Source organism: Ornithorhynchus anatinus, chromosome 11, assembly GCF_004115215.2.
Source record: "Ornithorhynchus anatinus isolate Pmale09 chromosome 11, mOrnAna1.pri.v4, whole genome shotgun sequence".
Classification (NCBI taxonomy): Eukaryota; Metazoa; Chordata; class Mammalia; order Monotremata; family Ornithorhynchidae; genus Ornithorhynchus; species Ornithorhynchus anatinus.
The window spans coordinates 6,545,808-6,563,591 of NC_041738.1; the positions used below are offsets into that span (position 1 = coordinate 6,545,808).

Sequence of the window (17,784 nt, forward strand, 5' to 3'; positions counted from 1 at the left end):
CCTTAAAACCGGTGAGAAGTGGGAAGAGAGTGCGTAATGGTAAGATATCCACACAACTGTTGCTTCTTGAACTCGGGTAAGAAAAATGTAAAGAAAGGAGAGAAAAAATTATTCTAAAAAAATCAATAAAGAAGTTCCTCAGATGATGAGGTGTAGTTGTGGATATCAGGGAGGCAGACTAACATGATGCACTGCAATTAAAAATGGGGAATCTAGGCAGAGGCTTCCAGAAGATCCTAAAATCAAGTTATGGAAATGAAAACAGTGATTGGCGCTACAAGTAGAAAATGTGAGAGGATCTTAAGAGAGTTTCTGTAATATAGGATTGTAGGTCAATCAACTAGTCCTTACAGCTACCCCTTAAACGCAAATAAATCTCAACTTCCTGTAGTTGCTACATAGAGCCCTTTAAAGGTGGCTGTCAGCATGCAGAAATTTGGGGAAGATGGTGGAAAAGCCATTTGGATGTTTTAAAATCAGGTAGCAAAAACGTTATTTTGCTGCAATCTTCTTGCGCTGATCCTAAGAGTACTGGTTGATGTTTGTGGTCTTGTGCTGCTTTTAATTTCTATATGGTATGTGGTAGCCCGTAAAATTGCCTTCATTCCAAATATGCATTGCCCATTACCTGGGAGTTGTGTGAATATTTGATGATACACTTTCAGGTCCAGGAAAAAATGGATCCACTCTGCCTGCTTTTGGCTCCATTTCTTGCATCTGCTTAGCAATTTCCATTTTTTTTTAAGCCATAATTTTTTTTTTTCTGCGAAGGGGCGGGTAGGGGTGAGATAAGCATAATGCCTCAATACAGTGTCTCTTATTGCTTTCGTGTGCACTGAGAAATGGCATTTTTCATTTAGTTGTAATTGGACATAGATATCTCAAGAAGTAAGGAAGAGAAGGAACTTTTATTCACAGATGTTGCCTGCTCTTCCGCTAGCAATGAAGGTCTTCATAAATAATGTGTGTGTTTTGAGTTTCTATAATGATATGTTTGCCTGCCATGGACCTTGGCCCCAAGTTGAACTCTCTCCATAATAGTGGCTGATCATTCCATTAAACAACAACAATCCTATTGTCTTTCACGGTTTAAAAAATGTGATTTTTAAACTGGTATTCATTAAGGGCGATTGATGAAACTAATTCCTTTGTGATCTTTGAGAGGGGGTTTGACAGCGGAGTGGAGCCTGTGGAGTGATTCTAAACTAAGCTCCTTGTGGGCAGGGAGCATGCCTACCAACTCTTTCATATCGTTCTCTCCCAAGCACTTACTACAGTGCTCTGTACACATTAAGTGCTCATGGAATACCACTGATGGATCAGCAGCATCGACTGAGCAACATTCCGTGTGCAGATCACCACTGTACTAGACACTTGGGAGAACATTCAGGAGAAGAAAAAGTGTTGATCCCTTCCCTTGAGCGTCTTGACCTTAATTAGGAAGACAAGCAGCAGATATAAATGGATAAATATAAACTAGTTAAGAGTGAGAAAACATATGAATTATATGTACCAGGGGACAAATAAATCATAATAGGTAAATAAGAAGACTGAGCTAGTGACATGACTAGGATTTTTAAATTTATTTTTTGAAGTAGTAGGGGGAAGCTGGGGATGAGGTGAGGGCGGGAGGTGAGATTAATCAAAGAGTGCTTCTTGGAGGAGATGTCTTTTAAGAAACACAATCAATCAGTGGTATTTATGGAGCGCTTATGTGCAGGGCACTCAAGTGCTTTTCATTCAATCATATTTATTGAGCGCTCACTGTGTGCAAAGTACTGAACTAAGCACTTGGGAGAGTTCTTAGTATAACAACAAACAGACACATTCCTGCCCACAGGGAGCTCACATTCTAGAGCGGGGAGACAGACGTTAATATAAAGAAATAAATACGTAGATAAATTACAGATATATACATAGAGGTATAGACATTGGTGTTGTGGGGATGGGAGGGAGGATGAATGAAGGAGCAAATAAGAGGGGCACAGAAGGGAGCGGGAGAAGGTGAGAGGAGGGCTCAGTCAGGGAAGGCTTCTTAGAGGAGATGGGCCTTCGCTTGGCAGAGTAAGGTACAAAAGAGTTGGCAGACACATTCCCTGCCCACAGAGAGCTGACACTCTAGTGCATTGAAGGGAGAGAGGGGCCTAAGTATAACAAAGCTAATGGGGGAATGCATTCCAAGCATTCCATTTAAGACTTTCTGAGAAAGCGTGTACTTAAGTTAACCTTACGGGTAATTGAAAGTGGGGTACCCTGGAAAAAATGAATGTGGGACTGACGAAGCAGTCATTTTCCTCTCCTCATTGCCTCCAAGGGGAGGGATTTAGAACTAATCAAATGAAAGGGTTTTTTTTTTTCTGCTGTCTCAATTTTCAGTGGCTCATTTTCTGCTTGGATAATTTTGATTGTTAATAGCAATAACCTCTCCTCTTGGTGCTTTATTTTTCAATTATGAATAAGGGCCCTAGATGTTCACTGTACATTTTAAACCAGACTGTAACTATTACAACAATAAAAGGCATAAAGTCAATTTTATTTGGGGGGAAAAATTAAGGAAATCAGTGCGTAGACCTTTCAGCTAAACTGGAAGGGCAGTATATAGGGCGTTGCTGCCTGAGTCTTTAGTGCCAGATGGATATCCTTCATGAAATCTGTTACTCATCAGAAGGTCTCTATTATACAAAGTTTATTTTCTATATTAATCCTGATACTGAAGCAGCTGTAGCCTGACAAGGGAAATGAATTCATAATTCCTGCACTTAGCTCATGTTTGTTATGATCAAAACAGATTTAAAGATGGACTTTCAAGACGGGTCTTGTTTTCCCTGAGTCGTTTGCCAGCTACCTAGAATTAATAGTATTTTTCTATTCGTGGTTTGCTGTATGATATATTTCCTTAGCAGTGTGGACCGGGGGTGGGAGATTTTGCTAGGAATCAATGAAATTAGGCATTGAACTCCTTGAAGAGAGTGAGATGGTAATAGACTCATTGCGGAAGGGCATCTGTAAATAATGTAGCATCATTTCAGTCTAAACATAGGAATCATTTAACCACACAATTTGCCTTTCCATTTGGATCTGAAAGGGAATTGTCTTTTAAAATGGAGGCTGCTCAGCTGAGATTCAAGGAAATGTGGAATCAATAGAGTTAATGTGTTTTAGATGGTATTCATATACTGTATTTAGCTCAGAATGTGCCCTGACTAATATCCCATTATGATTATTATAATATGTCTACATCTGCTTTCCTCTTTTTTGCCCATTTTATGTTTTAAACTTGATATAATTTGTACAGTTGAGTCACATTTCCAAGATGGAATTTAGTTTTTGCTGAAGTGAGTAAAATTTGATATAAGGTTCTAAGAAAAGCTACTTGGAGACCAATTGCAGGATAATCACATCATCTTAAATTCATGTAAGAAAATGTGAAGACAATCTCGAATGTAGTGGGATACAACCATTACTTGGGATATTTAGAATAAAGTGCCTTCGTTCTGTGAGCGACATTGAAACCCATGCTTATCGTATATAAAATGCTCAAATAAATCTGAGTTGCGGACCTGATTAGCATTACCATTTTGATGAAATCACATTAAATGTCTAGGCAAAGACAGTCAAATGGTGAATTTTGAAGAGACCATATATTATGGGCGTGTTTAAGAAAACATCACAATCAAACTAATTAAAAATATATACTTAAAAAAACCCTCTTCTATAATGAACGCCTGCTGCATACCCCTAAACTGTGATTTTGGGAGTAGTCGGTTGGGAAGAATGTAATTTTACTGCCTTCTGCCTCAGGACCCCATCAGAAATGAGATCTAGAGTCTCATGTGAGCTGTTTCTTGGTAAAAAGATTTTGGATAAATAAACAAACATTACTAGTAAAATACAGAGAACAAATGGAAAGCTATAAGATTACCCATCTGGTAAAAAGTTGTCCCTATGGAGTTTAGGCAATCATAAAGTCACAGAAAAAATGTATGTAATCAAGATATTTTGCAGTGTGTGCAAAACCTCTTTGCTCTTACATTATACAATCCTATCCTTGACATGTTTATTTAGCTAGAACAATTCCATTTGTTCCATGTGTTCTCATCACATCCTCTTGTAGATTTAATTGCTTCTAAATTATTGAAAAATAGAAATAGGCCCAAATTAACAAGTATCAAAGTATACACCAGTAATGTCACCTTCCTGAATGAAATGGGATTGTCTTTTTTTTTTCTTTTTTTTTGGAAAGCCGCAGTTAATGGCAGTCTTAGGTTGAGAGGGTTTTAAGTATTTCATCTTTTTGAAAGACTTTGGAATTCACGAACGTCTCCATTATAATAGCATCGCGTAGGTAAAATGCACCCATTTTATTGACTAGTACATGGGAAAGTTAAGGTGACAGTTTATATCATTTGTAGCCATTTGAATGGTTCTACTCGAAGCCTCGTAGTAAATTTGATCTCTCTGTGTTTGATGAGGAAACTGATATGTGTTTGAAAGGACAGTTAGTTTACCTTATGTAAACTCACATACATTGATTTCCCAAGTACAATATGCAAACAGTGGGAGAGCCCCTGATGGTATTTTCATCTGGATCAGGTGGAGGAATTAGGAAGCCAACAAGATTTTATGTGCAGTATTTATACTTAAGAAAAGCATGTTTCACAGATGGTGAATACATAGTGACTTTCATAACCGTGAATACCTTTTTCGGATGCAAATCTGCATATGCTTAAATTACGAGACCATGAAGTTGTCCAGAAAATAGAACACAATTATGGAAACCAATAATTCAAGTCAGCCTTCTTATCTGCTTTGGCTTGGTGATCATTATGAAGGGTGGCAAAAAGAGAGCTATTTTTTGACATGAGAAACCTTGTTTCCGGTATAGACTTTTATCCTCCCCTCTAAAGGACGTTAGTTTGGTATAAAGAAACTTTCTGTGGATACCATTGCTAGTGTTTTGTTTTCAGTCTTTGTTTACTGTTTCATTCATATGATGCCTATTTTTGCACTGCTATTTTGATTATCAAAATAGTGTGGGCAAGGAAAAAACCCAGCAAGATTCTCCTTTTAAAATCACAAATGCAAATCAATTCCTTAAAAACCTAGAAATTTGTTTTCAAGCGGGCCTCTGAGGGATTTGATGATTTAATGAGACTGAAACCTTTTGAAAGCCAAGAAATACACCTAAAGAATACTACATCGCTCTTTGGTAGAATTGGAGGGGTGTTTTGATCCTCATTTATCTGAAGTGCAATATTGGGTCAGGAAATTATCGACATACAATACAGATGAACTTGCTCCTTGCAAAGTAAGGCGCAGCGGGACACCTTAAGCATATCACGAGTAGAACTGTAGTCAGCCTATGGATGGGGGTTCCTGGGTTTGGAACTGGGGTTTTGGCTTACTGAGATTGAGTTGCTGTTGAGCATGTAGGAGAAACTTGGCTACTATGAAGTGATTTGCATTTTTTTTCCACTAGCTGATTTTCACAACCCCCATCTTGCAGATAAAAACATCTACAAATTGCTAAGGCAAGGTAATGAAATGGCAGGAAGAATCTGTCTAAAAATTGGACCTTTCACGGGCATTATTAGTTGGTTTTGCCAAAGTGGGTTTTGAGCTCTTAGTGCAAGACTCATCCCTGTCAGGGAAGAGGTCAGTGATAATCCATCTCTGTGAATCTTAGTTTGAGGGGACATTTATTACAAGACTGCTGCTTCCAGGACTTACCTGTAGCTTGGAAAGTTTGTTGGCAAAGAGGTGCTAAGGAAACTGACAACATGGGGACAGTGTCTGCTCTTACTGAGTTATGTGAAACCCATTGTTTAACACAGTGTTCAACACGGAGTTAAGGGCTTAACAAATACTGCAGTTACTATTACGACCAGGAGCGAGCGTGTCCTGGTTGACCAGAGCCAGCAGAGCTAATGAAACCATCCACTCACTTCTAACAGGTAACAGACAACTCCAAGGCAGCAGAAGAAGGTAGATGGGGCTAGAGGAGGTCAGGAAAATGTATTTTAAAAAATCAGAAAAGCTACAACTGCAACATTTGATAGCGTGTGAATGGCTGTTGGAAGAAATAACGGCAATTTCATCCGTGGTCACCTAGTACAATAAAGTTAATCAAAATTAGGCACCCATCTTTCGATGTGATAATGACACTAATAAAATTTGTGGTATTTATTAAGTGCTTACTGTGTGCCAAGGACTGTTCTCCTTGCCTTGGCCAGGATGAGGATGGGAAACAGTTTGAAGTCCTTCCTTCTCAACTTCAGTGACCCTTGGGATGACTGTATTGTACTCAGCAAATAGATACGGATTGTTTGTGGGTATGTGTGCGCTGCTGATAGAAAATCCATTTCCCCTCTTAACTATTGGTGCCTCTTTGAGTAATGCTCACCTTATTGGCAAGGGGCCAGAAAAGGTGCGCCGCTCAAATTTCAATCAGTGATCATTCGGCACTTACTGTGTGCAGAGCACCATACTACGTGCTGGGGAGGGTTCAGTAGAGTTAGGCCCAATCCCTGTCCCGGAGTTTTTAATCGCATGGATGCTTGTCTTCCCGTCTGCGGCATCCTCTTGGAAAGGAAGGACAATTTTACTAAGCCCCCATAGGAATCTAGAACCGTCCCGCATAATTTTAGATAGGGCACTGATGGGGAAGATCCCATTCATTTGTTCAGTCGTATTTTTTGAGCACTTGCTGTGTGCAAAGCACTGTACTGAGCGCTTGGAAGAGTACAGTATAACAATAAACAGACACATTCCCTGCCTACAACAGGCTTACAGTCGAGAGGGATGCGTTTGACTGGGGATCAAAGGGACGGATTTCATTCTAGATCTGAAGCGTGAAAAACTTTCTTTTCCCAGGTGATGTTATCGCCATCGTGGATTCTGTTGCTCTTTTGGAATCTGCATGACTTAAATTTAGACATTTATGTAAAGACTTTAGATTTGTCACCATTAGGTAAGATGCCGGGTAGACATTTTAGAATTTGTTTCCAGCACTCTGCAATTATTCTAAAAAGACACGGTAAACAAGGAGACCAATAGTAATAGTTCACAACACAAATGACTGAGTCATGTCTTCCAAATAGTAAGTTACCTTTTTATTTCGGTGGTAGGGCGGTTTGATGGACATGCAACCCCTTCCTTCAAAATCTCCAAATATTGACTGCGATTATGACCGTAACATTCCTAAAGTCTGCGCTATTTATATTCTTTCTCTTGAAGGAGTGCTTTGAGTGCTCCAAAACACTTCACCACAATGATATTTATTTTTCTATTTCTACATACATGCACACCCATTTTGCTCACATTCACTCTAAGTGGAAACTCAGTAGCCGCTGCCTCTCCAGTTTCCTCTTGTCCCATCTTCTCCTGTCTCCAGTCTCTCCGGCAGCAGAAGAGAATGAATGTCTGCAAGAATCACGGTTTTAAGATATGTGTCTGACGTGAGAGGCCACATACTTTCACCAAGGGGGTGTCCATATCCAATTTCATGAATTTTAGATATATTTTCAGTAATGAGCTGTGATGGGATACTCCAGAAAAGGTGGAGGGGGATTGATTAAAGTGAAGTTTGTTGCAAATCCCCTAAATTTTCTTGGTTCACTGGAACAAGCCTCCAAAAAGAGATCATGAAAGTGAAATGCCTGATCACCTATGCAAGTATACTAAAATATAATTCCAAATGAAAGTGGAAATCATGTGACTAGTCTGGATTCTTGAATTTTTTTTCAACTGTGTTCAAATCCCCATTTCAAAAGTCCATCCCAACTCCTCTATGTCTTATTAGCTTGGCTTTGGATTTCTCTCCCACTCCCTCCCTCCTTACAGCAGTTGCTAAATCGTGCTCCCTGAATCTCACATTTTAAGTCCTGGATATTGCTTCTGTGCCCTGCCTATTGTTGAACATGTCATTTTTGCTGTACAAATCTAACCAAGAATGAGATTTAGTGGGGTTCCGTAGTCACCCTGAAATACCAATAACACCATCGACTTTATCGTCTATTAAAGGGGAAGCTTCTAGAGTAGACTAGATGGTGTAGAAAGACTGCTTGGAGCCCTTCCTCCAAGAAAGGTGTTCACCTGCTTTGTTTCCCTTTGTTATCTTGGATAGTTGATAGCTATGCATTTTTTAAAATGGTATTTACATGCTTACTAAGTGCCAGACACTGTTCTAAGCTCTAGGGTAGATAGACAATAATCGGGGTTGTGCAGAGTCCCTTTCTCATGTAGAGTTCACAGTCTGAATCCCCATTTTACAGATGAAGTAACTGAGGCACAGAGAAGTTATGTGACTTCCCCAAAGTCACACAACAGACAAGTAGTGGACCCGGGATTAAAACCCAGGTCTTCTGACTCCCACACTTGCGCTCTTTCCCTAGGCCATGTTGCTACTCACTGTTATTTCACTGTTACTGTTTTCTGTGTCTGACCCCAATTTGGTTTGTGAAGCCCAGACAGAGGGGGTAAATCTGTTTACCTTGCAAATATTCCAGTTTGCACGATGCTTTGCACATTGTAAGTGCTTAATATTAAGAACAACATAAATTGAACTGGACAGTCACCAGTGCCACTGGGGAAGCAGCGTGGCTTGATAGAGTCCAGGCCTGGGAGTCAGAAGGATCTGGGTTCTAATCCCAGCTCTGCCACTTGTCTGCTGTATGATCTTGGGCAAGTTACTTCACTTCTCTGGGCCTCAGTTGCCTCGTCTGTAAAATGGGGATTAAGAGTGTGAGCCCCAAGTGGGATGGGGACTTTGTCCAACATGATTAACTCGTATCTACCTCAGCGCTTAGAACGGTGCGTGACACATAGTAAGCGTTTAACAAGTACCCAAATTATTTAAATTTTTTTTATCATTCCTAGTTAAGACTTAATTGCGCGGTACTAATTCGAGGTAAAGAAGGTATTAGCAGGATTTGGTACCACTGTACTAAACACTCTACTAAACTTTCATTTTTAATCCCACTAGACTAATCCCTCTAATCTACTCATTATGGGCAGAGAGTGTGTCAGTGAATTCTGTTGTATTCTACTCTCCCAAGTGCTTAGTAAAGTGTTCTGCACATACTTAGTGCTCAATAAGTACAACTGATTGATTTAATCCAATGTACTAAGCTACTGTGGATGTGATCCTCCCAGTATACCAGAGTATGTGTTTTGGGGCATAGATTGGCCTCTGAAGTTTTCTCAGAGATAAATTCCAAGTGTCAAAACGGGCCTGTATCTCTTGCATGTCTCTGACTCAGCCTTGGACATTGGAGATCCAGTTAAATTGGGAGTAACCAGGATTGGCTGTGAGAGTTCCTCACCACAGGTGGCTTGGTTCCTTTTCTCCATTATATATCAAATTCTCCCCTCTTTAGGTCACAACCTGCCTTCCTTTGCCAGTAGCAGAAAAGGCAAAAGGGAGTTGAATACCGTGAGTATTAGGTTAGTGGTGTGTGAATAAATGCTCATTTCAGTATGAAGAATGGAATTCAGCAAATGTTTCTCCGATCAGTTCATCCCATCAGCATCTTCTGTACCATTCGGGTTGCTTTTGTCCACCCTGTTGTTAAAATAATTTTAGTGAATATTGCATTGTATGGACCAAACAAACTGAATTAGCATTTGTCCAGTTTCTCATCTTTTAATTACTGCTAATTATTGTCTATGCTGTCCCATTTTCTCCCCAACTCCACACTAGGTAGCTAGATTTAGCAATCTCCATTAATTGAATTTGCTATTTCATGCAGGCTGTGAACATGATTTTTTTTATAGCACAATGGTCATTCTAAATTGATGTCCTTATCAGGCATTATATTTGCCAGAGCTATAATTATTGGTCAGATGGCAAAATCAAATCTGCCAAAATATGGTGAAGATGTACTTTGGTGGAATGATTAAGAAACAGTCGTTAGACCTACAGAATAATTGAGATGTGGTTTATAATTACATCTTTGGGGATCAGCCCTGATCCCTTTTGGAAAGGAAAGGGTTATAAATCCTCAAAGAAAACAGGTCACTTTCAATGTGCTCTGCTCACTTTCCATATGTTCTTTGAATATCACTGCCATATAAATGAGCTTTTTCAGTGTATGTGCATTTTCAGTAACTTCATTGTAGCACAGAGTAAGTGTTCAACAAATATTACTGATGGATTTTTGTATGAGATTATTTAGGTAATGACTGAATGATGTAGATGGCATATCTCATTATGGGCAGGGATTGTGTCTGCTTATTGTTAAATTACTCTCCCAAGCGCTTAATACAGTGATCTGTACACAATAAGCACTCAGGATTAAATGAATATTTCACTCTGGCACTTGGAATCAGTAAACATTCTCCTTTGCCGGACGTAGGCTTCATATCTCTCGGAATGATCCATTTTGAGCTCATGATGTTGCTCATAAGAACAGCGCAGGGCCTGTCGATGTATTTGTGTTATGCTCTGTGAAGGGTACTATCTATAGGGTTGGAAAATAGTGATAGTAGTAGTAGGCAGTTTGACTTAGATTTAGGCCACTTAGACGTTTCCATGTATTTCATGTAGAAACCTCATAAAGCTTATATATCTACCAAGAATAACGGTGCCAGCCACCTCTTCATAAATCTAATTTAAAGCAACCTTTGGGTTAGAATTTCATAAGAAGGGTTCCAGGAGAGTTGAACAATATTGGCAGGAGGAGACTTGATATGTTAGACCTCCAAAATGAAATAAATTGTTTCTAAATGCTTTGAAATTGCCCTGAACTTGGAAGGCCACATTTTTGTGATTAAAGGTATTTACAGTTGTAAAATAAGGTATGTAATGCAATAAGGGGACTTGTCCTTAAGGTCTTTCATAAGGCCATGATTTAAATATTACGAGGGATATGTGTGTGTGTGTGGTCATTCATTCAACAGTATTTATTGAGCGCTTACTATGTATGTGCAGAGCACTATACTAAGCGCTTGGAATGAACAAGTCGACAACAGATAGAGACGGTCCCTGCCGTTTGATGGGCTTACGGTCTAATCGGAGAGACGGACAGACGAGAACAATGGCAATAAATAGAGTCGAGGGGAAGAACATCTCGTAAAAACAATGTGTTGTTGAGTGAGTAGTGAAGAGAGACAGTTACATCTGTTGAGTAGTCCGAGCAGCTCCGTGTGAGCAGGGAATGCATCTACCAACTCTGTCGTACTCTCCCAAGCGCTTAGCACAGTGCTCTGCACACAGTAAGGACTTAAATACCATTGATTGACTGACTGGAACGGTGCTAAGGACTACTCCCCAGCTCAACACGGAAAAAGTGTCGAGACTTTTCAAAAAGCTCTCAGTTGGGGTTGGAGCATGTGCAGTTATTTTGGCATGTTCTGTAGTCCGTGCTTCAGATGCACTTCATGTCCCCTTATTACTCGAGAGATAATACTGCTCTTTCCTGCGCCTTCTCCGGCTCTCGTATTCCCAGAGGGACCGTGGTTAAGGAAGCGTACCTATGGAGGGCTGCCCGCAAGTCAGTTCTTCCCCCCTCTGACAGTTTGGCGTCAGGAGTTGGGTGGATTTCCACATCACGAACACTTGTCAAATGTACAGAATGCACCTAGTGTACAGGGATAAGTTTATTTATATGGCGGATTCACCGTTTCTTTCCCCAGTACATTCTCTAGGTAGTTGACATCCTGTTTTCTTTCTCCCCTCTAGACCGTAAGCTCCTTGTGAGAAGGGACCGTGTCTCCCAATTCTGTTATGCTGTCTCTCCCGAGCGCTTAGAACAGTGCTTTACGCACATCAAGCGCTCAATAAAGACGATTGATTCTGTGTTTATGTGGGTGCATGTGTGCATTGATTTCAGAATGCACTCAGTTCTCCTATAATGCCGTGATTTACGATGTGTTCCGACAAAGCCCATCTATTAGGATAGAGGATGCCATGACATTGGAAAAAATGGTTGTGTACATGCTTGTGCTGCCGGCCAAGGTGTTCTCATTCTACTACTGTTTGGTAAGTGCCAAGCACTGTCCTAAGCCCTGGGGTAGATACGAGACAATCAGTCGGTCTCAACTTCTGGTCAGAATAGGGTTCGGGTTCTAAGTAAGAGGAAGGACAGGTATTTGGCCCCACATTTTACAGATGAAGAAACTGAGGCTCAGAGAAGTGCAGTGACTTGTATGAGGTCACACAGCAGGCAAGTGGCAAAAGCCAGGATTAGAAGCCAGGTCTTCTGACTCTCAGGTCCATGCTGTTTCCACAGGGCCACAGTGCTTCTGTGTACATCGAAAGTAATCCTTAGCGTGAGGTGTGTCAGGAGTGTAAACCCTGTGCTACTGGAGAACTGAGTATATGCAAAGGGCCCAGCAAGACCACGTGTTGCCCTAAGTAAATTTAAGATCACCCCACGGACCGTTCAGTTGAGTAAAACGATTACCAGTTTAAGGCCTGTAAACTCTAGCTGTGAACCTTACAATTCAGGAGGTTAAGCAAGCAGTTTGGCCAAAGTCTTTGTGGACTGCGACAAGTCTTTTCACACCAGACATTTGAAGCATCCATCCTAAATTCACATATTTTCCTAAAATAGAAAAGAAACTCCAGGTCTACTTAATATGATTTAGAAGGGTTCCCAGCTGATCCCAAAGTGTTTCTAAATTAAAAGCCATTAATTATAGCCTTACGTAGATACCAAAGATATGCGAGAAGTGCTTTGTAATTCCAGCCCAGCACTTCAGGTGAGAGCTTTTTAAATTATTTGGGCCAGTGGAACCACCTGCTCTACTAAATGCTGCGAGCCCTGTGTTTCAGTACTCATCAGTGCATTGCGGTGTTAACATTGTTACTGATTTTTCTCATTTCTCCAGGGCAAATACTAATTAATGGATACAATTCACAGCTGATTAGCTGTAGTTTCTTCAGTAATTACATTCGCATACTAACTGTTCAGAAGAGGATTTCTAACCCAGTTCTTATTTCACTCTAAGCTTAATTTGTTTTTTGAATTGTTTAGGTCCTAAAGATAATAGCCATTTTATTTTCCTTTGTGGTGGTAGGTACTATTAGATAATAAGTGAGTTTAATTTTTAAAAATGCTCTTTGATAATGAGCTGTTTGCCTTAAATGGATTTCTAATTCCCAGACAAAAACTACATTTAAATAACGTTAAAGTTGCATCCCGACTGACAAAAGCAAACTTTCTACCAGGGCCTGATATTAGTGCTTTACATATCTAATATTAGATGCAGTTCTCAAATACAACAACAACAGGGAAAGCCAAATTCATTACTCTAGTCTTTACTTTTTTTTCATTAGGATTATCATTCCATCTCAGTGGATAGGTAATCCAGTTTTTCTAAATATTTTGATGAGAAAGTGCATCCGATATCTCATGGCCTTTGAACACCAATTTGGAGGTCTAATAAACATCTTCTTGACTCTCTGTCTTTGAAGATATTCATCTGAGAATCAGAGGTGCATCTCTTGGAGGCATTCGGGTCTATTATGAAAGTGTATGTTTAGGAGGCTTTTTTAAGAGGTGGATTTTTGTTTCTGTGGACCAGAACAGCTCCTTTGGAACCATTAGACTCTTTCATGGAAATCCTACTTAGTTCTTGGATCATTGGCATGATCAAGTGTATCATGTCAATCCTACTCCTGTGCCTCAGTTCTAAGTTGAAGACTGAAAGTCCCCCTGGAAGATTGGTTGCTTTTTTGGCAAGAGGATAACAATGAATGTGCCCGAAGTGATTAAACAAAGCAAAAAAAATACACACAATTAAAAACCAAAACAAAGAAAAACCTTTGGTTTTTAATGTGTGACCGTCCTAGCTATATTTTATTACAGGCCTGGGTTAATTCAATTGCTTTAAGACCAAAGCATTTTTTAGTTTGGAGCATTTTATAGGGAAAAAAGGCCACGTTTTTAAAAATTCAGATTTGTTTATAAAACGTCACCCCGAATGAAACCCCGATATTGCAAACAAAATGTAATGCCCATCTACAAGAAGAATTTGTATCCCATTTAAAAAATCTTCATCAAAGGTTTACATTTTGGTGGAAATGAAGAGCTTAAGATTTAAAATGGGTGCACAATTGTGATTTAAATGAATTCCTATGATGACAGGTTGTAAAAAACGCATATTGTGTTCGCAGATTTCAGTTATTCCTTTTTTTAAACTCTTGTCCACAGTGGTGGGCCAAGGATTGGATATTAAAGTTGACAACATTGATAACCAACATCGGTACAGGTTTAAGGAATTGCTCAAGGATGTCATCCAGTCTTTCTCAGTTTTATTCATCTCCATTCATGCCACATGTCATTTGATAATAGAAGTTTAGTCCCATGGTTGTAACTGGAATTTCCTTTGATGGAAATTTTCGCCCTCACATCAGCCATGTCGAATTGCCAATGAGTATTAGGAATAAGTGCTAAGACTGTTATCTTGGAAACTCTTTTCCTCCTAACATCTGACAAATGGTATTTCAGAGAACAGTGTACACCAGTGACCAATTAGCCAAATGCTAGTAATAGCCTCCATTCACTATTAGTTTCGGGAACAAGGCAACTAATTCCTAGTCAGATGTAGATAGGAATACCCCCTTGGTTCAGTCATGTGGACAAACCACGAACAGGATAGTGCTTTGAAATCTCTTTGCTCTCCATATTTGTTCCATGAATAGTGTTTTTTACACTGGGGCATGAAAATATTTTCCAAAAATTACTTCCAGGTAGTCTAGAAAGAAGCCCAGCTATTCAATCTGCTGTTTTTTAACGTGCAAACATGTATTTTTATTTCAGTTTGGAAACAATAACAACTACATGAACATGGCTGAAGCAAACAATGCATTCCTTACTGCAAATGAGGTAGGTGACTTTCTTTTTTCTGAGTTCATATTCTCCTGTTTACTTGGATAATTTAACAGGCTTCCAGTGAGAGTGAAACACTGAATTTCTATGTGTGTTATGGAGCACAAAATAAAGACTTTAATGAGAAAGAAAATAACCTGACAAATCTCCATTACTTGTCCATAAGGCTGTTACTTATACTGCATGTCAATGGAAACCATCTACCTCAGGAGAAAGAAAAAACATCAACAGAAAGGGACACATAAAGTACGTAGGTGCAAATTTTAAAGGCAGGAATAGAAGTGCATTTTCGCAGGCAATATGCTCATTTCATGGATAGGGATATTTTCATTTCCGTTGAACTGGTCTTGGAAGTTAACTGGAACTAAAACAGAGTACTAGGCTGGTTTTCATTTCCGTTTGTTGAGGGGAGGGTGGAAAAGGGGGGTGGAGAAGGGAGTGAAGCTGGGGCGATCGGTTTGTACGGGGACCGGCGTGTAGAAAGATGGGGCCCAGTTAGCTTTGCTAGCTTTCTTTTTGGCCTGTGGTTTGGCGGGGTGGGGTGGAGGATGGGTAAAGGCTACAGAGAGACCGCCTTATTCGTAATCACCATCCTGGTTGAGTCTCCTGCCTTTCAGCTTTGTCAGTAGCGTTCCAGAGGATGACATGGCCACCCACCTCAGAGTGAGTCTGGTTTTGTTCATTCTTGTAAAAATAAGTCCCCAAAAGGGGTCTTCAATACAAAAGATAAGGGGCATCCCTTAACCCAGCATGGCCTTAGCAGTTGAGCAGGAGTCAATCAGAAGTGAAATAAATCTAAATGGGACGTCTCCTCTTGTGGTTCACATAACGGTCCTATTCAAAACACGTAAAAAGCTTCGGAAATTTAGGAAATTTATGTTTTTCGTGTAATACTGGTGTAGTGAAAAGAAGAAAGTGGCAGACATTAATTGGAGAAAATGTGACGATGAATTAGAAAGCGCAAGTTAAGTTTGGCCATCTATTAATCATTTTAAAATGACCACTCTGTCTCTCTCCCCAAGAAGATTGCTTAGATAAGGGAATATTGTTTGGCATTGGCTCCAGCGCTGTTTGTGATAATGAGCACAAGCCCCATCTGTAAGGACAACATGATGTTTCATTCTGTAGATTTTTTTTCCTACATTTGAATCAAACATTGATGAAAACTCTACTGCCAGCAGCTGTTCAGAGACAATTTAATTCCAGCTGTGATAATTCACCGTGTCAGACATTGGCTGTTATATGTTGATACAACAGTTCTCCAGATTTGCATTTTTATCAAAAGGAACAAATGTTTTGAACATTTCAGTACAGATGGCATTTAACCATGTATGTGCTTTAAATATATGGAATATTAAAAAGTTGATGGTTTTTTCAAGGCGGTCATCTTGAGATCGTCATCATCGTCACCATTTCAAGTGATTTTGGTCATGACAATTATTTTCTTCAAGACCAGTGTATGTGGTATTGATGATTCATTCACCTCCTGGTTTTTATTATCTCAGTAATCCAGTGTCTTGGTTCAGTCATTTCCCTAAGAGACTTTCCTCTTTAGATTTAATCAGTTGTAACTCTGTTAATATAGATAGTTTAAGCCTGCAGTATTAGTTGCATGTCAGGGTTCGGTGTCTGTTTCACGTGTTACAAAATTCTGACTTTGATTTTGGTTATGCTCATGAAGAAGCAGTACTGTCTTGGCTTCAGGATTTAAAAAAAAAATATATATATAGCTTTAATAGAAACCATAGGGTAGGTATTTGTCACACTTATTTATACAGCTGTAGTCGATCTTTAAGTTTTTTTAAAACCTCAATTAGGAATACCTCACATGAAGTGGTTTAGATAGAATTTAAAGCTGATCTTAGAGATTTCATTATACATCTTTCGAGGCAAAGAATTAAAGCACCACAGAGCAATCATATCCCCTTTTAGCATGTGCCTATTTTTACAATTGCTGCATTAAAAGTATATTTAATTATTCAGTTTTAGCATCTTAATGATGCAAGCTAATTCATTAAGACTTTATGCTTGAATGTTATAAAGTCTAAATTGTGGTGCTTGAAAGCAATTTTGTCCTTACAGATAATGCCCTGTAGGTAACCGTGGAGACAATGGAATACCTTCGTGTTTGAAATTCACACATTTGCTTTACGGTTCTATCTCTGTCATGATTACGGCGACCCATTTTTAAAGCATCTTAAATATTTATTGAAATAATATTTCAAGTGTTAATTACAGTGGTAATGAAAACAGCCAAATGCCACATATCAAGAATGAGTGTTTATCCGTATTGTTAATGTGATATGTTAGATTTCATTAAGCAGTAATGGGGTAGCAAATGAGTCACAAATTACAGTTGCATCTGTTACTAGACCACATTAGTGCCAAAATAACTGCAAATGCAGCCATAGGGTTGTGTTCATTAGCCAACCATTTTTGTGGCCAATCCATCCTTTTGTGTTTGTGAACTCAGGGTAGCCTGGTAAGAAAATTTTCCTCCTTTTTTGCTAGAACCGCGATGAAAGAAAAACTTATCTGTGTTATTGCTTCGGATTTCAAAAGGAGAATTAAGCATGGCAGTGTTTCGCCACCACTGAGCCGGCTTAGAGTCTTAAGAGTCTCACTGTACTGCGGGCAGAAGCAGTGTGAGACCTCGTCGTTTCTGATGGAAGACCAATAATGACAGCTGACAGGTTCTCTAGGCAAGCAAGGCTCTTCTCCTTGTGTTGTTGCTATTTTCTCTCAAGAGCTTATTAATTTACATCATCATTAGGAGTTTGAAGGATGACAATTTCCAGGAGTTAATGAGCACTTTTATGGAAGTTATCAGTTGTAAAAGAAATTGCATTGACCCTCTCAAACCATGAAAATGACGAATAAATAAAAACAACTTTGACCCTCCCAGCTAGGAAATAAGAAAAAGCCTGAGGGTGGAAATCAGGAAAATGAA

At 39.4% G+C, this 17,784-nt stretch overlaps 1 protein-coding gene across 2 annotated transcripts in view; it reads left to right on the plus strand.

Annotated features, from left to right (window-relative positions):
- The window catches only part of TOX3 (TOX high mobility group box family member 3), a 97,623-nt gene that overhangs the window by 50,148 nt on the left and 29,691 nt on the right, over positions 1 to 17,784 (plus strand). For both annotated transcript variants that reach the window (XM_029075294.2, XM_029075295.2), the window contains exon 2: positions 14,766 to 14,831. In XM_029075294.2, the coding sequence (XP_028931127.1) occupies positions 14,766 to 14,831 (66 nt within the window). The remainder of the gene's footprint in view (positions 1 to 14,765; positions 14,832 to 17,784) is intronic.